This window comes from Mus pahari, chromosome 1, assembly GCF_900095145.1.
Source record: "Mus pahari chromosome 1, PAHARI_EIJ_v1.1, whole genome shotgun sequence".
Lineage (NCBI taxonomy): Eukaryota > Metazoa > Chordata > Mammalia > Rodentia > Muridae > Mus > Mus pahari.
The window spans coordinates 7189186-7214006 of record NC_034590.1 but is presented as its reverse complement, the minus strand read 5'-3'; the positions used below and the strand labels follow the sequence as shown (position 1 = coordinate 7214006).

Below are 24821 nucleotides of genomic sequence, written 5' to 3'. Positions count from 1 at the left end.
CTTCAGGGACAGTATACCTGTACAGATCTGGGCTCCATTTCTTTGAATATTCGTATAGAAAGAAAAGCAAGAAACGAGTCACCCTGCTAATCTATAATAGACTGAGCCAGTCTCCTGGGGACCAGAACTGTGCCAGCTGAAGCTGGGACTGTGGCAATGTGTGCTCCAGAACAGAGTACATCAGGAGAAGGCAGTTTTGAGAAAACAGTTTAAGCTAAGGGGTGGGGGTGGGGGGGTGTAATCATACCCAGAATCCAGGAACTTTTTACTTTCCTACCATTGATGGTAGGGCCTTTGTTGTAACTGACAAAGACATTAGGACCATAGTCATAGTAGGAGGAGAGAGGAAACACCTGTCAGGTCCAACAAAGGCTGTTCCTTTGACAGGAAATGTTTCTCAAAGGTTCAGCCATAAGAACCCTGTTTATTTATAACTCTGAAAATGAACACACTGGAAGCTGTGTTTGGAATTATGAGACGTACCTATGCGTAGCTTAACCCCTTTCAAAATGGAGATGTGTTTTTCTACTAGTGAGCCCTTGAATTTGTAGTCTTTCTGCCTCGCCCTTGTAAGGAGCTTAGATAACAGGTCTACATTACCAGGCCCAACTTGGTTCAGTTTCTGACATTTTTTTTTCTTTCATATATATAACATTAAAAAAAAAATTAAAATAGCTGCGTAGTGGTGCATACCTTTAATCTCAGCATTCAGGAGGCAGAGGCAGAGGCAGGTAGATCCCTGAATTCGAGGCCAGCCTGGTCTATTGAGCGAGGTGTAGGACAGCCAGAGCTATACAGAGAAACACTGCCTTGAAAAGACCAAATCAGGGCTGGATAGATGGCTCAGCTATTAAGAGCACTGACTGCTCTTCCAAAGGTCCTGAGTTCAAATCCCAGCAATCACATGGTGGCTCACAACCATCCATAGTGAGATCTGATGCCCTCTTCTGGGGTGTCTGAAGACAGCTACATTGTACATACATATCATAATAAATAGATAAATCTTTTAGAAAAGAAAAGACCAAAACAACAACAACCCCCTAAAATAAAAGATGCATAATCTCTTCCTTTTCTCTTTCTCTTATCCTTCACTTTCTTTTTCTCTTTTCTCCAGTCCTTTCCCATTTAAAATTTTATCTTAGGACTTTATTTTTAAATTAAGTTTTGTGTGTATATATCTTTGGAGGCCAAATGAGAGCATTGGATCTCCTGGAACTAGAATTCCAGGTGGCAGTGAGCAGCCTGATATGTGTGTTGGGACTCAAGTCCCCTGAAAGAGCAGGAAGTACTCTCAACATATGAGCCAGCTCTCCAGACTTACTTATTTTTTCATTTTGAGACAGGGTTGCATATTGCACAGGCTGAGTGCAAACTCTTCCATCTGCCATGGCCTCACAGGTGTTGGGATGACAGGAATATACAACCACATTCATCTTGAATAATTTGTAATTATAACAACTACAGTGTACAAAATGCCTACAAAATAGAGTAGATCCCACAATTAGAATTTGGTTTCTGTGTGTTTGCACATCATTGCTTGCTGTTATCTCTGGGGGTCTCACTGGTCTTACTGCACTACAGATGTGCTGCAGACAGTTCTGCCGGTTACTGAGTGACTGATATGCTTATGTATTTGAATGTTTGATACTGAAATCTCTTTGAACTAGGCGGTTGTCTTTGTTTCTTTTCTAGGTGGTTGTTGACACAGCACAGATTGAAAATAAAGAAGCCTATGCACCCCAGATCAGTCTTGAAGGTTCCAGAATTGTGGTTCAAGTCCCATCCACATGGTAACATGACTCTTTATAACAGAAGCCTAAACTCTGAAGGCTGTGTATCTTTCACATCTTTGCAACCTGACATAGTAGCGCTTGCTACCTGTGCACCTCCCAGGTAGCAGGGCAGTATTGGAGTCTGTTTGGCTTGGCTATGATGGTGAATCTAAGACCTCTAAGAAAGAGCTCCTTTGACCACAGGCAACTGGCATATAAGTAATAGACCAAAATAAGCAGTGTTATCTTGTTTCTGAAGCCACAGGGTTTAGTGTCTTTTGCTCTCACTAAGTCACCCTTTATTTTTCTAAAGCTGAGGAGACTCTAGAATTTTCTCTCAAGTCTATCTGTTCCAGTTACAACCCTGATAAATTTGAGCTTATATCATTATATATTCATTCTCATTGTAAATCTGGGAACAAACAAAATTGTTTTTAGTTATATTTGTAACACTTAAAAAGATAAAGGGTTATTCATAGTTTATGTTTTCTAAGACAAAAGCTCCTATAAACAAGGAAGCAAGCCAGGGATATGACCCCATACATCAGAAAAGAAGATACTGCACAAGGAGATGAGAAAACGTGCAACCTCACAGTGACCACAGCAAGTGAAGGGAAAGATCAAAAGATTCATTTTGCCCAAAAATAATTAGTTTCACTTAGATAGCAATAAGAGATATTGGCAAGTACTGGTTTGAGCTAGATTACAGAAAACAGGCCAAGAGACTTTTGGATTGAGAAGCAACCACACAAGGTTTTTGGAGAAAAGTGTATACAGTATCTGAAGCTGAAGCTGAATTTTTGTTTTGTTTTGTTTTTTTAATATTTATGTGGAGGGCAATGGACACCTTGCAGGAAGAGTCCATTCTCTCCCTCTGTGTAGATTCTGGGGACTGAACTCAAGTCATTAGATTTGCTGGCAAGTGCCTTTACTGGCTGAGTCATCTCTTTAACCCTCTAATAACTCTCAGTGTCTGTCTGTCTGTGTCTGTCTATCCTGAGATGGTGTCTCATGTATTCCAGGATTGTTTAAACTTGCTTTGTAGTGAAGGGCAACCTTGTAGCTAAGGATATAGCCTTGAACTTCTGATCCTCCTGCTTCCACCTCCTAAGTGTTGGGATTATGGGTATGCATTGCCAAGCTCAGTTTTACAGGATGCTGGGGACCAAACCCAGGAATTCTGGGCCAGCACTCTACAAATTGAATTCCTAATTCAAATTGTCATTCAAAAGTTTTTATTGTTGTTGAGACACAGGGTGGCCTAAAAGCCCACTGTGTATCTAAAAATGACCTTGAACTCCTGATTCTTTTGCCTCCATCTCTTGAACTGGGATTACCTATGTATGTTATCATTCCTAGCTCATTGGAAAACATTAAACTTTATATGGATTCTCATTTTGAGAAAAACAGATATAACTTCTATAGAGTTGGGAGATCATAAACAGCTTCTACAAAGCTAGTTTGTTTTCTACCTTGGGTCAGAGGTGATTGGCAGCTCCAAGTCTTTAAAGCCTGGTTTCTCAAACTTTGAAGGTAGCAGATTTCTGACACTCAGGGGATGCTGGCAATCTGCATGCTTAATAAGCACCTCAGGTAATCCTGGTGCAGGTGGCCAGAGGCCACACTTGGGGAAACACAGTCTGAAGGCTGTCAGTCCTGTATGTGGGAAAGGCATGAGGCCTGCAGGATGAGAAGAAAACTGATTTAATCCCAGCACTCGGGAGGCAGAGGCAGGCAGATTTCTGAGTTCGAGGCTAGCCTGGTCTACAAAGTGAGTTCCAGGACAGCCAGGGCTATACAGAGAAACCCTGTCTCAAAACAAACAAACAAACAAAACCTGACAGAACACTCACTGCCCGTGTGGTTCACTGGTTCATTTCCTTTGTGTTTACTGTACCTTCTGAAATGGCACCTATTACTGCTTGCAAAGGCTCCCTCTGCTGCCTGCTTTTGTAATGATAAAAATTAGGTTTTGCTTTGGGGTTTTCTTTTGTTTTGTTTTTTCTCTTGGAAGCCAAGATCAAGTGTCTGACATGAAATGCTAGAGACCAGAAGTATTTCAGATTCCAGCTGTTTTGGTTTTGTTTTGAAATTATTTGCACATGGATATGATGAGGTATTGTGAGAATGAAGTGTAAATACAGAATCACTTGTGTTTCAAACTACTGAGCCCAGTGTTGGTTTTGCATAGTATTACATAGTGTTTGTGGTGCTCATTTGTGGAATTCTCCTCTTGTGCTGTCACTGTAGCATCAGAAAGTTTGCATTTTGGGGCTGGTGAGATGGCTCAGCAGGTAAGAGCACCCGACTGCTCTTTCAAAGGTCCTAAGTTCAAATCCCAGCAACCACATGGTGGCTCACAACCATCCATAACGAGATCTGACTCCCTCTTCTGGAGTGTCTGAAGACAGCTACAGTGTACTTACATATAATAAATAAATAAATCTAAAAAAAAAGAAAGAAAGTTTGCATTTTGAACATTTGCTGGTTTTGGGCTAGAGATGTTGGGCCTATACAAGTGTGTGCTCGTTGGGAAGGCTGAAGTGGGAGCGTGTTACTTCATTTTTAGGAAAATAACTGTCGGCAAATTAATCAAGAGTTTATTCAGCCAACCATGGGTGTACATGTTTGTCTTGCTGTCCCTTAGGAGGCTGACAGAGGATCCTTAAACTTACGCCATTATGGGCTACAGAAACAAGACACCCTTCCCCCTGTGTCTGTCTGTCTCTCACACACATGCACATATTTTTTAAAAGACTGACTTATTTATTTATTTATTTATTTTTTATTTGTGTGTGTTGGGGGGGAGTGTATATTTAGAATTAGCCATCTGGACTCAGTTTAGATCTCAATCTTGTTGGCAACATCTAGAGCATCATAATCAGGAGCTAAGCGAGCATACCCCTTCTCTCTGTCAGGCCTTTTCAGGGTATTGACTTTGGCCACATCAATGTCATAGAGTTTCTTCATGGCCTCTTTGATCTGGTGCTTGTTGGCCTTGACATCCACAATGAACACAAGCATGTCGTTATCCTTTATTGTCTTCATGGCTGACTCAGTGGTCAGTGGGAATTTGATGACAGCATAGTGGTCATGCTTGTTTCTCCTGGGTGCACTATTTCGAGGATATTTTGGCTGCCTCTGGAGCCACAGGGTCTTGGGCCGCCGGAAGGTGGGTGACATTTGGATCTTCTTTTTTTTGGTGGCTGTAGACACCTTTCAGCACCGCCTTCTTAGCTCTCAAGGCCTTCGCTTTGGCTTCGGCTTCGGCTTTGGCTTTGGGAGGGGCAGGAACTTCCTTCTTTCTTCGCTTTTGGTGCCATCTTGGCGGAAAGGGTGGCTTTTATATGCATACACTGTATGCTGTACAGATGGCTGTGAGCCATCATGTGGTTGTTGGGAATTGAACTCAAGACCTCCGCTCTCTCCGACCCAAAGGTTATTATTATATGTAAGTACACTGTAGCTATCTTTAGACACACCAGAAAAGGGCGTTGTATTTCACTACGGATGGTGTGTAGCACAGTTGTTTGTTTTAATGGAACATGGCTGTAGGGGTGGAAAGATGGTTCAGTGGTTAAGAGCATGGCTGCTCTTCCAGAGGACCTAGGTTCAATTCCCAGCACCCACAAGGCAGCTCCTGGCTGTCTTTTTTTTTTTTTTTTTTAGATTTATTTATTTATTATATGTAAGTACACTGTAGCTGTCTTTAGACACTCCAGAAGAGGGCATCAGATCTTGTTATGGATGGTTGTGAGCCACCATGTGGTTGCTGGGATTTGAACTCCGGACCTTCGGAAGAGCAGTCGGGTGCTCTTACCCACTGAGCCATCTCACCAGCCCCCCTCCTGGCTGTCTTTAACTCCAGGATACCATACCCTCACACAGACATATGTGCAGGCAAAACACCAATGCATATAAAATAAAAAAAGAAAGAAAGAAGAAGGAACCATGGCTGGCTAGATGGCTCAACTATTGAGAACACTTGCTGTAGAGACCTGAGTTTAATTCCCACACTGAGTAGTCCATAGCCATCTATAATTCTGTTCCAGGGAATCTAATTCTTCTGGTCTCCTTAGACAGTGATAGTCAACCTGTACAGACTCACACATATTCATAATTAAAAATAATAAAGCTAGGCATAGTGGTGCAGCCTTTAATCTTAGCACTCAGATGAAGAGATAAGAGACCTTGTGAGTTTGAGGTCAGCCAGGACTATGTAATGAGATCTTATCTCATATAATAAGAATAAATAGTAAATCTTAAGAATTATTTTTTATGAAAGTTGGTTTTAAAAAGCTAATCCCAGTACTCAGGAATTAAAGGCAGGAGGACAAGTTATATAACAAGTTTAAGGCCAGCCTGGACTACATGAGCTTCTAACAGACCTTACGAAAACCCTGTGAGATAACTAAACAGACGCTTGACACCAAGCCTGATAAGTTAAGTATAATTCTTGGGACCCATGTGGTAGAAGGAGAAAACCAGTTCCTACACATTATCCTCACATGCCCCTTTGCACTCATGTGTACATCTGCATAAAATGCACACATGTATACACACAATAAATGTTAAAAAACAAACAAAAAAGATAAAAAAAAAAACCTTAGAGCAAGCAAGGTAGCTCATTATAAACGCCTCTAAGCCTGACAGCCTCAGCTTAATTCCTGGAACCCATTGGTAGAAGGAAAGAACTCCTGAAAGTAGCCTTCTAACCTCTGTTTGGGCCCATCCATTCATACTCACATTCACACAATAAGTGACCTAAATGTATAAAGCCAGGGATGGTGGGACACAGCTTTAATCCCAGCATTGGGAGGCAGAAGCAGTCAAATCTCTTGAGTTTGGAGTCACCCTTGTCTAGAGTTAGTTCTAGGACAACCATGGCTACACAGAGAAACCCTGTCTTGTGGGGTAGGTGTGAGATGTTATTCTGTATAGGCCAGGGGCCAGGCTCATTCTTGTTACCCTAGTACTCAGGAAGCAGACAGTGGAGGGTCATAAGTTTGATGTTAACAGAAGGAAACCCTGTCTACAAAGCAGGAGCTTGAGAGATGGCTCAGCCATGAAGAACATTTGCTGCTCTTGCAGAGGACATGGATTCATTTCCTAGGACCTTTATGGCAGCTCACAGCTATCCATAAGACCAGTTCCAGGCAATCCTACACCCTCTTCTATTACACCCTCTTTGGCACTTGTGAGCACCAGTCATACCCATTGGTGCATGTACATTCATTTATGCACTGGGGAGGAAGAGGCAGGTGGATTTCTGAGTTCGAGGCCAGCCTGGTCTACAAAGTGAGTTCCAGGACAGCCAGAGCTACACAGAGAAAACCAAACCAAAAAAAAAAAATAGATATGAGAGGCCATGCTGAGAGCATTTTGGGAAAGCCAGCTAAGAAGGAACAACTACTGTAAAGGTATGGGAAGCAAACTGACATGGTCAGAGATAGTGGTGGTGAATTGGAGCAGCCAAAACTTCCAGGGCTTGAGGAAGTTAGGATTTTGATTGAAGTACTGGTAGAAGTTTTAAGCAAATTTCCAGGGATGATAGAAATCTCTTTTATCTGAGCAAAAAATGATCTCTTAGTGAAACCACAGTGACAGCCAGCCCAGGCTCAACCAGAAGTGGCCAAGGGACATGGAACAGGTGTGGCCTGGTGGTCAGTTGTTGAAGCTAAGGAAATTGGGCATCCAAACTTTGGCCTGTTTGGGTAAGCAGGCTCTCCGAGGACTCCAAGATCCAGCTTTCTTTGTTGGTGTTCTTGTCTCCATACTTAAATTTCTTCCCTAGCCAAGTCATATGGGAGCATTGCTGCCCCCTTTCGGTGGTTGCAAAATACCCAGGAACTGGCAGGAAACCTGTTTCTCGGACAGTTAGCTCTCCAATCCAGAAGAGGCCTGTTGTGCAGATAACCATACTGGACAGTGGAGATGGCAAGAGTAGTTGGCTATGGCAAAGGCAACAACAGAGCAAAGTCCCTCAGGTGGCAAACCTAGTCAGGACAAGAAACCACCTTAGGGACAAGTGACAGAGGCCCTTGAGGGCCATAGTGAGAGGGGAGAATTGTGTGGAGAGAGACAAAGACCTTGTCTTGGGCTTCTTCTTGAGTTTAGTAAAAAGCTATCTAAGCTAAGTGTTGTAGCCCACACCTTTTTTCCTAGCATTCAGAAGGCTGAGGTAGACAGATTATGGATTTGAGGACAACCTCTGGTATCTAGAAAGATTCATTCCTCAAAAGTTTACAGTGAAGGTTAGGGCAGGGAGAAGCTGGAGGAATGGCTCAGCAGGTAAGCACTGGCTGCTTTTGCAGTGTACCTGGATTCAGTTCCCATCGCCCTTAGTGGTTCACATTCATCTGTAACATGAGTTCCAGGGCTTTCAACACCTTTTGACCTCCGTGGTGCCAGGCAGACACATGGTACAAAGAAATGTAGACAAAACAATCGTACACATAAATTAATCTGAAAAACAAAAAGCCAAAATCACAAAAACTAACCATCACATTAGCTTCTTCCTGTTAGATGGGACAGAGAAATCCATGGAGGCCTACAGAGTCCCATCGTCACAGAACACTTAGCAAATGAAGCAATTCTCTTGTACCCTACACTTGAATTTGATGCAAACCACCCAGAATTAACACAAAATGACTCAATCCTGTAAATCTCTTCCTACTTTATACCAAGCCCAGCTATAAATTGCAATTTGAATAACTTCTTCCTCGAGTTTGATAAAGTGTTGTAATGGCTCTTAGAACTTGAAAACATACAAATATGGGCTAATTTTAAAGGTTACCACAAGAGAGACAGATGAACAGTCAAATGGAGGGGCAAAGCAAAGCTATATGGGAAGGGCACGAAGCCCCCATCTTCTCTGAGCATATCCCCTACTAGCATCCTGAGTGCTTACTAACCTAGAGTAGTCCAGTCTCAGTGATTTTTATCATGTAGGTGTATGACTTAGTCAGGGTTTCTATAACTGCAGTGAAACACCATGACCAAAAAGTAAGTTGGGGAGGAAAGGGTTTATGCATCTTATACTTCTACAATGCTGTTTATTATTGAAGGAAATCAGGACAAGAACTCAAGCAGGAACCTGGAGGTAGGAGGTGACGCACAGGCCATGGAGGGGTGCTGCTTATCATAGTTTGTCTAACCTGCTTTTTTTTTTAAAAAGATTTATTTATATATGTGAGTACACTATAGCTGTCTTTAGACACACCAGAAGAGAGCATTGGATCTCATTACAGATGGTTCTGAGCTGCCATGTGGTTGCTGGGAATTGAACTCAGGATCTCTGGAAGAGTAGTTAGTGATCTTAACCACTGTGTCATCTCTCCGGCCCCCTAGCCTGCTTTTTTTTTCTTTTCTTTTTTTTAATTGGATATTTTCTTTATTTACATTTCAAATGTTATTCCCTTTCCTGTTTTCTCTCCGTCTGGGAAACACCCTATCCCATCCTCCCTCCCCCTGCTTCTTTGAGGGTGTTCCTTTACCCACCCACCCATCCACCCTCTAGTCTCCTACACTTGGACATCTATCGAGCCTTCATAGGACCAAGGAGGAATGGCACCACCTACAATGAGCTGAGCCCTCTGTCATTGATCATGATCACTAATTGAGAAAATGCCTTATAGCTGGATCTCATGGAGGCATTTTCTTTTTTTTTTTTTTTTTTTGGTTTTTCGAGACAGGGTTTCTCTGTGTAGCCCTGGCTGTCCTGGAACTCACTCTATAGACCAGACTGGCCTCGAACTCAGAAATCCACCTGCCTCTGCCTCCCAAGTGCTGGGATTAAAGGCATGCACCACCACGCCCGGCACATGGAGGCATTTTCTCAACTGAGGCTTCTTCCTTTCTGATGACTCTAGCTTGCGTCGAGTTAACACAAAGCCAGCTGGTTCAATTTGATTATAAGTTGCTCTGGAGCTTCTCCCTCCCTTCCATAGGTTGGGGAAGTGGTCTTGAAGGTCTTCCCAAACCTCTAGTGGTAGTCTGATCTTGCTGTTGAATAGCCCCCATCCTGTTACTACCCAGGAGTCCATCAAAAAGTAATCTCAATAGCATGAAAGGCAGTCTGGTTTACAGCCCACTTACAGATGTGTGTCCAACGTCTGTGCTCCTCTGTGTTCCCCATCCCCAGCACTACCAAAGTATCCATGTTACCTAGGAAATTCCAAGTGATTTAAAAGGTCTGTGTCCAGGACCTAACAGGAGAACAAAAGGGATGCTGCCTCTAGCCGCCCTGTCACTCTGGAAACTGAGAGGTTAGAAGGTAAGAGTTGAGAACTGGAGGCAGTGACCAGATGTGTGCAGATGGTCTCAGCTGCTGTGAGAGCACACCTACTTTCACTGTCATTCAAGAAACTACAGCTGGGTGGCAAGCAACTTTAATCCCAGCACTAAGGAGGCAGAGCCTACAAAGAGAAAAACTGGGGGGAGAAATTACATGAAACAGGAAATGGGTTTTCTAAGCTGTCTTAGTTAGGGTTTTAATTCTGTCAACAGACACCATGATCAAGGCAGTCCTTGTAAGGACAACATTTAATTGGGGCTGGCTTACAGGTTCTGAGGTTCAGTCTAGTATCAGCAAGGCAGGAGCATGGCAATGTCCTGTTGACATGGTGCAGGCAGAGCTGAGAGTTCCATATCTTCATCCAAAGGCAGACAGGAGAAGACTGACTCTCAAGCAGCTCGGTATTAAAGCCCACACCCACAGTGACACACCTATTCCAACAAGTCCACACCTCCTAATAGTGCCACTCCCTGGGCCATGCATATTCAAACCACCACATAAGAAGAGGTTTGTTCCATGATCCATAGTTCATGGATAATGTACGCATTCAAGAGTTAAGTAGACCAGATTCAGCTAAGTATTTCTTTAGTTAGATATGCACTAGATGGTTTGGGGAAAAAAAATTGACAGGCTAGAGAGATGGCTCAGCAGTTATGAGCGCTGACTACTCTTCCAAAAGTTCTGAGTTCAAATCCCATCAACCACATGGTGGCTCACAGCCATCTGTAATGAGGTCTAATGCCCTCTTCTGGTGTGTAGGAAGACAGATACAGTGTACTTACATATAATAAAAAAACACTTTAAAAAAATTGACAGGATCTCACTCTGAAGCTCAGACTGGCCTGGAATTTGATGCAAACCTCCTACCTCAGCCTCCAAAGTGTTAGGATTACCTAGGCATGAGCCTCCCTGTCCTGCATGACTTTTTAAAAACATTTCCCTGGGGAGGTACATGAGTATACACATGGGTGTGGTGGTCCATAAGATTGTACAGTCCACATTGTAAAGAGAATTTCTTATAAGCATCACCTGTCAGTACAAAAGCTAATTGCCAATGATTTGAGGCAAGAAATAGGAGGTGGGACACTGGCAGGAAGAGAGAGGATTCTGGGACATAGTGAGAGGCGCAAGTGGTTTGCTTAGGAGCATAGAAGAGGTCAGAAGCATAGGCATCTATTAGTTAGCCTCAGAGTCATCTGAGGAAACAGGAAAGACTGGGAAGGAAAAGGGGGTTTGGGTTTTGGGTTTTTTGTCTTGTTTTTGTTTTTTTACATCTCATCAAGTGTTTTATTTTTAAATTGTATTTCACCTTTATTTTGTTTGTTGAGGGGGTCTCTAATAGGCCCGGCTATCCTATGACTAACTGTGTAGACTAGGCTGGCCTTGAACTCACAGAGATGTACCTGCCTCTGCTTTCCTTACTATGTGAGACAGGGTCTCACTGAAGCTGCAGGATATCCATTCAGCTAGAGTGGCCTCCTGTCTAATGAGCTTCAGGGATCGTGCTGCCTCCATCCCCAGCCATCCTAACAAAAGCTGCAGTTATAGCCCTGCTCTGCTTTTCTTCAGGGCTTCTGGGCATTCCAGCTCAGGTCCTTTTTACTCACTCTTGTGCACACACATTGATGCATGCACAAGTGTTTTCCTCTTACAATGGAAAGTTTAGCTTACTTTAGATTTGTTCTTTTGTTTTTTGTGGTTTTTTTTTTTTTTTTTTTTTTTTGGTTTTTTGAGACAGGGTTTCTCTGTATAGCCCTGGCTGTCCTGGAACTCACTTTGTAGACCAGGCTGGCCTCGAACTCAGAAATCTGCCTGCCTCTGCCTCCCAAGTGCTGGGATTAAAGGCATGCGCCACCACGCCCGGCTTAGATATGTTCTTATATAGCCATGCTGCCCTGTATGCATCATATGTTGCCTAAGTATTCTCTTCATTAGAGCTTGGTCCTACTGAGAAAGCCGTGGTACCTCTGCCTCCTCTCCTTTTCAGGACTTGGTGTACTCACTAGGTTGCTTGGTTGTTGGACTCCCTAGCTTTTTTCTTTGTTGCTTTGGCTGTCCTATAACATCTATGTATACCAGAATAGCCTTAAACTCACAGAGATCTTCCTGCGGGTACTAAAAGACACATGCACCACCACACCCAGCACTCCTGAGCTCCTTTGGGTGCTAAAAGTACTTAAGTTGTAGTGTCTTTCATAATGCTTTTTGAACACCTTTTCAGAGAAGTATTGGTCAGGACTAACATGACCTGGTTTGTGTCTAGGTGCTTGAAGGAAGACCCTGCTACCATGTCCCTGCTGCAGAGAAGCCTGGATCCTGAGAAGACCCTAGGTCTGGTGGATGTGCTTTACACAGCCGTGCTAGACCTAAACCGCTGGAGAACAGGGAGGTTGGTGTCTTCTGCACTTACATGAAGGAGTTATACATGTAGTTTGCATTTTAGATCCATAGCCAGGAAGCAGTGTAGCCACATACAATCCAATCCATGTAAGCTCGTGCCTCTGAGAGTATGTGGGTAAATAAAGCAAGATAGAGAACTTTTTGGTAGCTTTATTTCAAGATGGATCAAACATGCAGAAAAGATGCAAGAAGTTCTCCATTACCCACATCTCCTAACCTGTTAGTCCTTGGCCTTCCTTGTTTAATCATGGAGTATGGTCATGGAGAGAACTCTTAACCCGGTTCTTATCCCTACACAAAAGCAGGGACATGCTTACCACATTTTCTTGTATTCTTCATGAAGTTTATTTGCACGTAGAAATAGCTGAGTTACAAATGTTCTCTGTGAGTTGCTCGTTTGAACACTGGTAGAGACCTTAAACATCTACCCATGCCCTCATCTCTCCTCCTTTCCTCCCCTGACAGGCTGTCTATTTGTACCTCAGGCTGGCCTCAAACTTACCGTGTAGTCCAAATTGTCTTGAACTTTTGCAAGCATTTTGTCTCAACTCCTAGCGATAAGAAGTCATCACACCCAGCTTTCTCCTCCTAAGGCGAGTTCAGTGCAGTATCTTGTCAAGAGTTACAGCAGCCAGCTGCCTTGTCTCCTGCTTCGTGGCATTTTTATCTGTATAGTCCCCTGTTGTAGAAAGAGTATTCAGGGCCCAGTATGGTGACAAATACCTTTAATTTCAGCACTCAGAGGCAGACTGATCTCTAAATTCATTGTCAGCAGGCCTGGTCTATGTGGTTAGTTTCAGAAAACCAAAAGAAAGAGAAGAGGGTGGGGAAGAGTACTCAGAAATTCATGGAAGGACCAGCTGTGCATGCCACAGCAGCAATGCAGAGAGGCCATAAGCCTCCTCTCCACCACCCTTACTATTTGCATGTATCCATTGTTTCTCTGCTGAATCTCTCCGTCGCACCACCACACTAGCCAGGACCTGCCTGACCAAGATTACCTTCTGTTGCTTTGATAAATACAGCATGATCAAAAGCAACTAGGGGGAACTGGAGAGATGGCTCAGCAGTTAAGAGCACTGACTGCTCTACCAGAGGTCCTGAGTTCAGTTTTCCAAAACCACATGGTGGCTCACAACCATCTGTAATGGGATCTGATGCCCTCTTCGGCTGTATCTGTAACCATCTACAGTGTTCTCATATATATGATATATATTATTTTAAAGATATATATATATATATATATATATATATATATATATATCTTTAAAAAAAGAAACCCAACTAGGGGAAAGGGGTTTGTTAGGCTTACACAGATCCTAGAATCCATCAACTAGCCAAGGCAAGAGCCTGGAAGCAGGAGCATTCTTTTTGTTGTTGTTGTTTTCTGAGACAGGGTTTCTCTGTGTAGCCCTGGCTGTCCCAGAACTCACTCTGTAGACCAGACTGGCCTCAGAAACATTCTTACACAACCCAGAATCACTGGCCCAGGGGTGGCACTGCCCACAGTAGCATGGGCCCTCATCAATCAAATATTATAGGGTTGCCTCTCAATGGAGATTCCAATTCCAAGTTAATTAGCATGTATCAAGTTGACAAAAACAAACAAACAAACACACCATCCAGGACACCACCAGAGAGGTCTTTTTTTCAAACTCAGGGAAGTTCTTGCTCACTGCAGTGCTGGGACTTAAAACACCATAATGCCAGTAATCAATGTCTAGTATCAGTAGTATCCATCCTCAGGCTAGCAATCAATACAAAAAAGTCCTGTTCTCCAACTTTTTCTCTCTCTTTTTTTTTTTTTCCCTGTTCAAATAGGGAACAAGCTTTACCCTGTATACAGATCCAGCTGCAAAGGGATATCTGTGATTTTGGGAATCAGGCTGACCTGCCTTCTGGAAATGGAAGCAAATCCTCGGGACTGCAGAAGACTTTCTCCAAACTGACATCCCGGTTCACAAAGAAAGTGTCATGCACCAGCTCTAGCAGCACACACTATTCCAAAAACATCTTCACAGCTGGGTGTTCAGAGGAGAAGGCCAAAATGCTGGGCAATAATATTGATACACGGTTACAGAGCATTTTGAACATTGGTAACTTCCCTAGGACTACAGACCCTTCACAGTCGTCTCAGAATTCCAGTAATCCAATGGTCAATGGCTTTCTCCTGGAGAGACGTGAGAACTTCCTGCATGGGGATGATGGCAAGGATGAGAAGGGCATGAACTTACCCACTGATCAGGAAATGCAGGAAGTGATAGATTTTCTCTCAGGCTTTAACATGGGCCAGTCCCATCAGGGGTCCCCACTGGTGACAAGGCGTAACTCTACTGCCACTGCCATGGTGACTGAACAGAAGACAGGAACCATGCAATCACAGCAGCCACCACTGCCATTGGCTCCTCCACTACGGCCACCCCAGGCTGGAGCACACACGCCTCTGGCAGCCCAGCAAGGTCTGGCTCCTCAGCAGCAGTCTCCAAAGCAGCAGCAGCCCCAGGTGCAGTACTACCAGCACCTGCTGCAACCCATCGGATCACAGCAGACGCCACCCCAGCCTCGGGCGCCTGGGAAATGGGTACACGGCTCATCTCAGCACTCAGCACAGCCCATGGCAGCGGGTCTGTCTCCTCTTGGTCAGTGGCCTGGCATAACTGATCTCAGCTCTGACTTGTACAGCTTGGGTCTAGTGAGCAGCTATATGGACAATATGATGTCAGAAGTTTTGGGACAGAAGCCCCAGGGACCTAGGAATAACACCTGGCCAAACCGTGACCAAAGTGATGGAGTCTTTGGAATGCTGGGAGAGATTTTGCCTTTTGATCCTGCAGGTAGGTGAGGCCTTCCCACTATTCACCCCATTAAATGTTCAATACAGTCACTGAGGAATTCTTAGAGGCCTATTTATCACAGCCTTATAAGGTATAGTAGTACATGGATGTACTAGTGTGCTCTACTAGTACGTACCTGTACCCAACCCCTAAGCATATGCTAGTACTCTCATTGTCTTCTGCAGGGAGGTGTAACAAGAATGGGAAGCAGATTAGGAAAGTGCCTGAGAAGGGAGCACCTTAATCCACCTAGAGTGCCCCCCCTTAATTCTATTTTTAATTTAATTTTATTTTTTTACTTTTTGTGGTACTGAGTATTGAACCCAGGGCATCCTCACATGTGGTAAGCAAGCATTCCATCAATGAGCCTGCCTCATTCCCTCCCGCCCTTTCCTTTTAATTAGAAAATCTCACTAATTTGTCAGATCTCAAACTTTTCTAGCCACAGTTGGGCTTTGAATTTGGGATTGTGGGCTGGGAACATGGCTTACTTGCTCAAGTCTGGCTTGAGTGGCAGTGATACGTAACCTCTATCTGGCTTTGGTAAATTTCCATGATGTAGTTGGTTAAAAATCATGTGATTCTCTAAAGTTATTAAATACTTCAAATTCATAGTAGCAAGGCGTTAGGAAACAGTTTAGTTTGTAGAGATGGGTGGGCTGTTATGAGCATCTCTGTTCCCAGTTTAGTTCCCAAAACTCACACCTGTCAGTTCATATACCCCTGTAACTTCAGCTCCTGAGGATCCACACCCACAGGGGTATGCACATATACACACATTTCATTTTTAAAAATTTTTTTATGTGTATGAATGTTTTGTCTGTATATATGTGTGTGCTCCATGTACATGCCTGGTACCTTCGAAGGTCAGAATAGGGCTTCAGAGTCCCTGGAACTGGAGTTATGAATGACTGTGAGCCACCATCTGGGTGCTTGGAAGCAAACCTGGATCTTCTACAAAATCAATGAATATTCTTAACCACAAATCCTCTCTCCGGGGGCTGGCGAGATGGCTCAGCGGGTAAGAGCACTGACTGCTCTTCCAAAGGTCCTGAGTTCAAATCCCAGCAACCACATGGTGGCTCACAACCATCCGTAATGAGATCTGATGCCTTCTTCTGGTGAGTCTAAAGACAGCTACAGTATACTTACATATAATAATAAATCTTAAAAAAAATAAGCCGGGTGTGGTGGCGCATGCCTTTAATCCCAGCACTCGGGAGGCAGAGGCAGTCAGATTTCTGAGTTCGAAGCCAGCCTGGTCTACAAAGTGAGTTCCAGGACAGCCAGGGCTACACAGAGAAACCCTGTCTCGAAAAACCTAAATAAATAAATAATAGAAGTAAATAAAAAAATTTTAAAAATCCTCTCTCCAGTTCCATATGCAAATTTTTGAAAAACAATTTAATGTGTGTGTGTGTGTGCGTGCGTGCATGGAGGTCTGAGGATAACCTATAGGAGTTGGTTCCTTCCTTCCACTGGCTAGGTGGCAAGCACCTTTACCTATTAAGCCACCCCACAGACCCTTTTTATTTATTTATCTTTTTTTTTAACAATTTTTTATTTAGATATTTTCTTCATTTACATTTCAAATGCTATCCCAAAAGTCCCCTATACCACCACCACCCCCTGCCACCCCCACGGACCCTGCTCCCCAACCCACCCACTCCCACTTTCTAGCCCTGGCATTCCCCTGTACTGGGACATATCAAGGTTGCAAGACCAGGGGGCCTCTCTTCCCAGTGATGGCCGATTAGGCCATCTTCTGCTACATATGCAGCTAGAGACTCTGGGGGGTACTGGTTCATATTGTTGTTCCTCTTACAGGGTTACAGACCCCGGGGTACTTTCTCTAGCTTCTCCATTGGGAGCCCTGTGTTCCATCCAATAGATGATTGTGAGCATCCACTTCTGTATTTACCNGGCACTGGCATAGCCTTACAAGAGACAGCTATATCAGGGTTTTGTCAGCAAAATCTTGCTGGCATATGCAATAGTGTCTGCGTTTGGTGGCTGATTGTGGGATGGATCCCTGGGTGGGCAATTTCTGGATGGTCCTTCCTTCCGTCTCAGCTTCAAACTTTGTCTCTGTAACTCCTTCCATGGGTATTTTGTTCCCTATTCTAAGAACGAGCGAAGTATCCACACTTTGGTCTTCCTTCTTCTTGATTTTCATGTGTTTTGCAAATTGTATCTTGGGTATTCTAAGTTTCTGGGCTAATATCCACTTATCAGTGAGTGCATATCATGTGTGTTCTTTTGTGATTGAGTTACCTCACTCAGAATGATATCCTCTAGATCTATCCATTTGCCTAAGAATTTCATAAATTCATTGTTTTTAATAGCTGAGTAGTACTCCATTGTGTAAATGTAGCACATTTTTTGTTTCCATTCCTCTGTTGAGGGATATTTGGGTCCTTTCCAGCTTCTTATTTTTATTTTTCATGTTTTGTTTTAAAGAGGCTGTCACTTGGTTAGTTTGGAACTTACTGTGAACCAGTCTGGCCTTGAACTCACAAATCTACCTGCCTCAGCCTTCTAATTTCTGGGATTTAAAGGTGTGCACTACCATGTGTGGCCTAGATTTTTTATGTGTATGAATGTGTACCACATGAGTGCGTAGGCGTTATGGATAGTTGTGAGCCATCATTTGGGTGCTGGAAATTGAACCCAGGCCTAATGCAAGAGCAACAAGTAGTCTTCACTGCTGAGCCTTGTTTGTGTTTACAATTTAGGGTTTTTTTCTAGATAGGGTTTCTCTGTGTAGCCCTGGCTGTTCAGGAACTCACTTTGTAAACCAGGCTGGCCTCGAACTCAGAAATCCACCTGCCTCTGCTTCCCAAGTGCTGGGATTAAAGGTGTGCACTACTACTACCCTGCCAAAAATTTAGCTTTGGGGGACTAGAGAGATTGTTCAGTGGTTAGGAGCACTGACTGCTCTTCCAAAGGACCTGGGTTCAAGTCCCAGTACTCACATGGCAGCTCACAACTGTCTATAAATCCAATATCTGATACCCTCACACAGACATACATGCAGACAAAACACCAGTGTACATAAAAAACAAATTAGCTTTGGGAGGCTGAGTTGGGTTCACTGAGAGTTGCAGGATAGTCTGTGCTATATAGTTGGTTTATGGGCACATAGCAAGACTTTTTCTCAAAAAGCAAAAGTTGTGGTGGATAGTTCAGATTTTCGTTCTTTGTCTTCTTTTGACATCCAGCCTCTGCCTATGCCAGCCCCAACTTTAGACTTGTGTGCTATAAACCCAATCTCACTTCAGGGAGTGGCCATACCCTGCAGCCAACCAATGGGACAGTTACTTGCTAGGTTCTCAGCACTTTACTGTATGTATGACCAGTTCATCCTCAGAGGAGAGGAAAGGAAGAGGTCCATTTGGCCTTAAATCCTGTCTTTTCCTTTGTCTCAACACAGTGGGCTCAGACCCAGAGTTCGCACGCTACGTGGCAGGAGTGAGCCAGGCAATGCAGCAGAAGCGGCAAGCCCAACATGGCCGCCGGCCAGGCAACCCCCGGGGCAACTGGCCGCCCATGGAAGATGCTCATCGGACCTGGCCTTTGCCAGAGTTCTTCACAGAAGGGTGAGTTCTGCTTAGAGCAAGGAAGCCAGATTTGGGGTCTGGATGCCTCTTACGGCCTTGGTTTGAGGGAGGCTCACTGGCCTTCATTCACATTTCCTGAGCAGTGAAAGTGTAATGTGCTAAATCTTGGTGGGTTAAGATTCTAATATAGGATATTAAGGGGTAGAATGTATCCACATAAACATACCCCTGCAATGAATGAGTGACTTAAGACAGCCTCTTATAAAAGCAATACACATAAGATTTTAAACATATTTCTCATTATAATATTTTATCTCTAAAATTATAAATATGGGGACTAAAATAATATAAGATTATATACATATATGTGTACTAACTTATATAGAAGAGCATAAATACTAACTTATGAATAAAGAGAAAAAACAAAAGAGCTTGGAGCAGGGATCTTATTTGACAGTATTTCATGTGGTCTTTCTGGTTATCAGAATGCTGCTGGTATCCCACAGAAAGCAAAGTAGGCTTGGGGTGTACAGCTTAGCAGTAGCATGTGAACCTGTGTGTGTGAGACCCTGAGCACAGGCCTCAGCTCTAGTGTATCAGAAACTGTGAGCCGGGAGTGGTGGCCCACGCCTTTAATCCCAGGCAGAGGCAGGCGGATTTCTGAGTTCGAGGCCAGCCTGGTCTACAGAGTGAGTTCCAGGACAGCCAGGGCTACATAGAGAAACCCTGTCTCGAAAAACAAAAACAAAAAACCCAGAAACTGTGGGCAGGGCATGGTGGTACACACCTGTCCTCAGCATGTGGGAGGCAGGCACACAACAGTGTCGTGTGTTCAGGTTAGCAAGGGCTGCAGTTGGAGGCTAGCCTGAACTACCTAGAGAAACCTAATTTCAAGAAAACAAGCAAACAAACCAAAAACCCCAGGCTGAAGAGGTGACTGAATGATTTAAGAGCCCTTACTATACCTTTGCAGAGGACCCAAGTGATTCCCAGCACCCACAGACATTTTTTAACTCCAGTTCAGGCCAGGCAGTGATGGTGCTTCCTTCTAATACCAGCACTTGGGAGGTGGAGGCAGGCAGATCTCTGAGTTTGAAGCCAGCCTGAGAGCTACAGAGCTCTCAGAACTACAGGGTACAGAACTACAGAGCCAGTTCCAGGACATCCAGGGCTACACAGAGTAACCCTGTCTCAAAACAAAACAAAACAAAAAAATGTCCAATTCATCAGGGAGTTGACCCCCCCCCCCCCACTTCTAGCCTCTGAGGGCACCTGCATACAGGGACACACATATACATAAAAACTTAAGTCTTAGAGAGAATTATGAATCTGTGTCTCAGATTACCTCCTGGTTAATAAGTGTGGGGAGTGAAAGAGCATCCCCCAAATCAGCCATATATCAGTCACAGGCTTCTGAGGGATGAAAAGTAGCGACTCTTTTCTTTTGAGGAGAAAGGAAGAAAATGTCACTTGTGGCAGAGAGAGGCAGCAGAGGCTGTGGGAGGTCTGACCGATTTCTCTGCATTCTCAGGGACAGCCTGCACAGCGGATGGTCAGGAGCTCAGGGAGACTCAGCCAGTTCCAGTGATGAGACCTCTTCAGCCAATGGGGACAGCCTGTTCTCCATGTTTTCAGGGCCTGACCTTGTTGCTGCTGTCAAACAGAGAAGGTAAGGAAATTGCTAAACCAAGGATTGGCGAGCCACCGATCGCCTCTGGGGAAGCCAGAAGCCCTGTTGTTTGCCCTGTGGCCGACTGAACAAAGGCTGTTCTGGAGGCATCTTCAAAATGTGTCTTCCAAGAAGAAAATCTGTGCTGGGCTAGTGGGACACTGGTCTCAGGCTATATGAGAAAAGGAAGTCACCTCTGTCAGGTCTGTGTCCATACACAACAACAGTTCTGGCTCAGATCTGCTGTATCTTGTCCCTTTTACTCATCAGTGTAAAGCAAGCATGCTTTTTTTTTTTTTTTTTTTTTCTTTAAGAATATTTTTCCGGGCGTGGTGGCACACGCCTTTAATCCCAGCACTCGGGAGGCAGAGGCAGGTGGGTTTCTGAGGTCTACAAAGTGAGTTCCAGGGCAGCCAGGGCTACACAGAGAAACCCTGTCTCGAAAAACCAAAAAAATATATATATATATTTTTTGAAAGTTTCATACATTGTATACAATGTATATTGATCATATCCATCACAAAGTATTTTTTAAAATCCCAAACACGCCCAGTGCATGTTAAACACTTTGAGGAACTATTGATTAAATTAATAAAAAGCGGTTAACTTAGCTGTGCAAACAGCCAGTGCCATCTCCATGCTGGCCGCAGCTCCCACCCACTTCCTATCCAGGCTTTACAGACAGGCATGCTGCCTCCCAGCTCATACTGACCCTGCTGTACCCAACACCTAGACTGGGGACCTAGAGATCAGAGCCAAGCACTTAATCTCTGTCTCATACAATGAAGCCAAGTGGTCAATGCTCTGAGCTCTTGATTCTTTCAGGAAACACAGCAGTGGAGAGCAGGAGACCAGCACATTGCCCTCACCACCTCTCCTGACCACAGTGGAGGACGTGAACCAGGTATTGTGAGCTAGCTCATGGTAAAGTCCTTGGGTCTCAAAGTTATAAGGGTTGTCTCTGTGGTGAATTATTTTCTCATGATTTTTGTCTAAATGGGGAGATATGGTCACCTCAGCTGACTCAGCCATGTTGTAGAGGAAGCTCTGAGACTGTGCTAATATGAGTCACATAGCACACTCACTGTTCAGATCAGTTAAAGTAAGGGCTGTAGCTGTACGAGTGGTGGGAGGCCCTGTAAATATTGAACTATGAAAGGTGTACACACATGTAAGTGTATACGTGCAGAAACACAAATTCATCTCCACAGTTGGGCTGTAAGAGTGCTGTGTGGATTGTGCAGGCACTGAGCACTGATAGCACTGTACCAAGCTGTGGGCGGCTGTTGGTCTCACTCTGTCCACTCGGCAGAAAGAGTTGGAGTTCTGGGAGTTGGGTGGGATGGGACACAATGAAAACTCAACCAAAGTGGCACTAAAACCTCTCTTCTGTTTCCCAGGATAACAAAACCAAAACGTGGCCACCCAAAGCACCATGGCAGCACCCTTCCCCGCTGCCCGGCACGCTGCCCAGCCCAGCTGCACCCCTCTATGCAGTCGCCAGTCCTGGCAGCCAGTGGAACGACACCATGCAGATGCTGCAGTCCCCTGTGTGGGCCGCAGCCAGTGACTGCAATACCACCTCCTTCAACTATGTTCAGACACCACCACAGCCCCCACCTCCACCAGCACATAAGGCAGCACCCAAGGGCTTCAAGGCCTTCCCCGGGAAGGCTGAACGTAGGCCAGCCTATTTGCCCCAGTACTGACTACAGCTAGCCTGCTGCCCATCAAAGCCGTCGGGGCAACTGTCCCCAAGGCTAACTAGCTGATACTAGCCCCCAGAAGGACCAGTGCACCCTGTCCCAGGGACAGAAATGTTCCTTGGGTCTGAGGTGATTGGCAGCTCCAAGTCTTTAAAGCCTGGTTTCTCAAACTTTGAAGGTAGCAGACCCCTGAGAGCTAGCTGAAGATGGAGATTTCTGACACTCAGGGGATGCTGGCAATCTGCATGCTTAATAAGCACCTCAGGTAATCCTGGTGCAGGTGGCCAGAGGCCACACTTGGGAAAACACAGTCTGAAGGTTTTCAGTCCTGCATGTGGGAAAGACATGAGGCCTGCAGGCTGAGAACAAAACTGACCATTCTTTGAAACTCTCTTCTCTTTAACACACTGAGTGGGACCCACACCCATCACTAATTTTATAGATATTTTTCATGTAGGCTTTCAGTTAAAATGTCTCCTGCCTAAAATGCAGTGGCTATCTTAAGATCCAGGTACACTGGCTGAAAGTTAGTTAGCTCAGCACTGTCTTCATTTAAGCTTATATAAGATGCTAGTGATCAGAAGCAATCACCTGGCTTCCCATGGGTCAGTAGCTCCTCTGAAGCACCCAGGGGTGCAGGCTCATGTAATGTACAAGAGCAGGATTGGGCAACTGCTGTCAGGCATATTCTGGCCTCCCAGGGAGTGCTGCTGGTGCATTTCCTTCCACCATGACCAGGACAGCACCAGCACCATGCTCCTCTATGGAAGGAACTGTGGAGGGGAGGGGTTGCACCAAGACCCCACACTCAGAACCACAGTGACATTGTGAGCTGGCTCAAAGACAAAGGAATTATGATGTAGACAGGAATTCAAAATCTTTGTTTAGTCACCAACAACACCTCACTTTTAGTTAATGTGTGCCATTAAACAGATGACACTCCATGGATTTGGGGATATTTTCCAGCTAGAGTGGATCCAGAATTGAATGGTGCTTAAATTGAGAAATAATAAATATATCTATATAGAGTAGACATTTCCCACTATATATTAATTGAGGTTGCAGAAAGTTCTTTATATAAAACTTATTTAAAATTTTCATATTTCATCTTTGAAAATGTCTAATTGAGAAAAATCCATGATATTTTCTGGTATGAAAGTTTGACAGTATTAATTTTTTTTATATTTTCTTAAATCATTAAACCATTTTAATATATGTTAACTACTAATAAATGGTTTATTCTTTCTAACTCCATGTAAGCTTTTCCAATGAAGATTGTAATAACACATTTATGTTCTCATTTTTCTACAGATAAATTTATATTTAAAAATACCAAAAAAAAATCCCTATGTATACACACCACACACATGCACACACACATTCACATATAAGAAAATTATAGAGGACCTGTAGGGTGAGCCCAGCCACCTGCGTTTTTTAGTACTGTGTCTCCAGGCTGCCTGAGGCCTCAGCTGTTGTCATTCGTGCTGTGTGGGGGTGACATTTCAGTCTGTAATGAAGATCCTTCTCAGTGGGTTCGGAATATTCACCTCACCATGTTTACAGAGAACTATTTTGTACATAGAGTTTTCCAGGCACGTCCTTTGCACCAGCCCTGCGTGGCTGTTGTCTGTGTTAGCTGTCACAGTGTGCACACTAATCTGTTCAAAGTTCCTTGTGGCTGTTTTACTTGTAAAACCTTTCTATTTCCTTCAGTAACGTGTCCACAGTGCTGTGTTTCCAGTTCTAGTCTTCTGCAGTGCTCTCATTTCATAGTGCCTCCCTAAAGACCTCACCCTGGGCCAAGGTCACTCCTCGGTGCCACAGCACAGGTGACACTGCTAATTGTCATCTCTGGTCTGTCTTTCTCTATTAAGGAATATATTTGTCTCCACAGCTGTGTGACCATGTGAATCGGTTTGTGTAGTCTTCACGGCTGTGGGACCGTGTGAATCGGCTTGTGTAGTCTCCACATGGGTGCTGTTCGAAGCACCACCTCGCTCTAAACACTGGTGATTCCAGGTGCTGCGCTTGGCAGAGGTGTCTCGCCAAAGCGCATGTATGCGTGTGAGTGTGTCCTCAGCACGGCCAAGCATGGCTGCCTTGCTCGGCATTAGCAGGACATCATGTGAATAGTTGTGACCTTCCAAACTGGAACTCTACATTTTGTATCTTACTTTTAAAGCTCCTATAAGTAAAATAACTTGGCTTTATTAAAATATACATTTAATAATACTCTGCATCTTTTTTAAAATTAACTGCAGCAGACATGTCAGAAGCAGTGGCTCTCAACAGAACTGTGCAGGTGCTGGTTTCTAGGTTATCTTATCCTGAGTCTCAGATCTGTCAGTAGGGAGGACCACTCAAGGGATAGGATTGGTTAGACAGGCATGGGGCAGAGCTGCAGGCATAGCTCCTAAGCTTACTGGCCTCTCTAAGGTCCTGGGGCCTCTGCATGGACAGGTGAAGACTGTCCCCCAGAACAATGTGGACTCTTTCTGGAATTGGTCCTGCTAGCACCCTCATCCTATTAATCAGGGTGTGACCTGCCCCAACAACCTTTCTAAGGAACAAACCTAGGAAT

General features: G+C 44.2%; 1 protein-coding gene and 1 pseudogene across 4 annotated transcripts in view; one reads left to right on the top strand and one right to left on the bottom strand.

Moving 5' to 3' along the window:
* The window catches only part of Kiaa0355 (KIAA0355 ortholog), an 81946-nt gene extending 57474 nt beyond the window's left edge, over positions 1–24472 (top strand). For all 4 annotated transcript variants that reach the window (XM_029535094.1, XM_021195844.2, XM_029535086.1 and 1 more), the window contains 7 exons: positions 1693–1790; positions 12332–12457; positions 14290–15302; positions 18736–18901; positions 20394–20531; positions 21357–21435; positions 21932–24472. In XM_029535094.1, coding sequence (XP_029390954.1) covers positions 1693–1790; positions 12332–12457; positions 14290–15302; positions 18736–18901; positions 20394–20531; positions 21357–21435; positions 21932–22240 — 1929 coding nt within the window. In that variant the 3' untranslated portion in view covers positions 22241–24472. The remainder of the gene's footprint in view (positions 1–1692; positions 1791–12331; positions 12458–14289; positions 15303–18735; positions 18902–20393; positions 20532–21356; positions 21436–21931) is intronic.
* LOC110328214 lies at positions 4614–8108 on the bottom strand (annotated as a pseudogene).
* Positions 24473–24821: the final 349 nt, after the last annotated feature.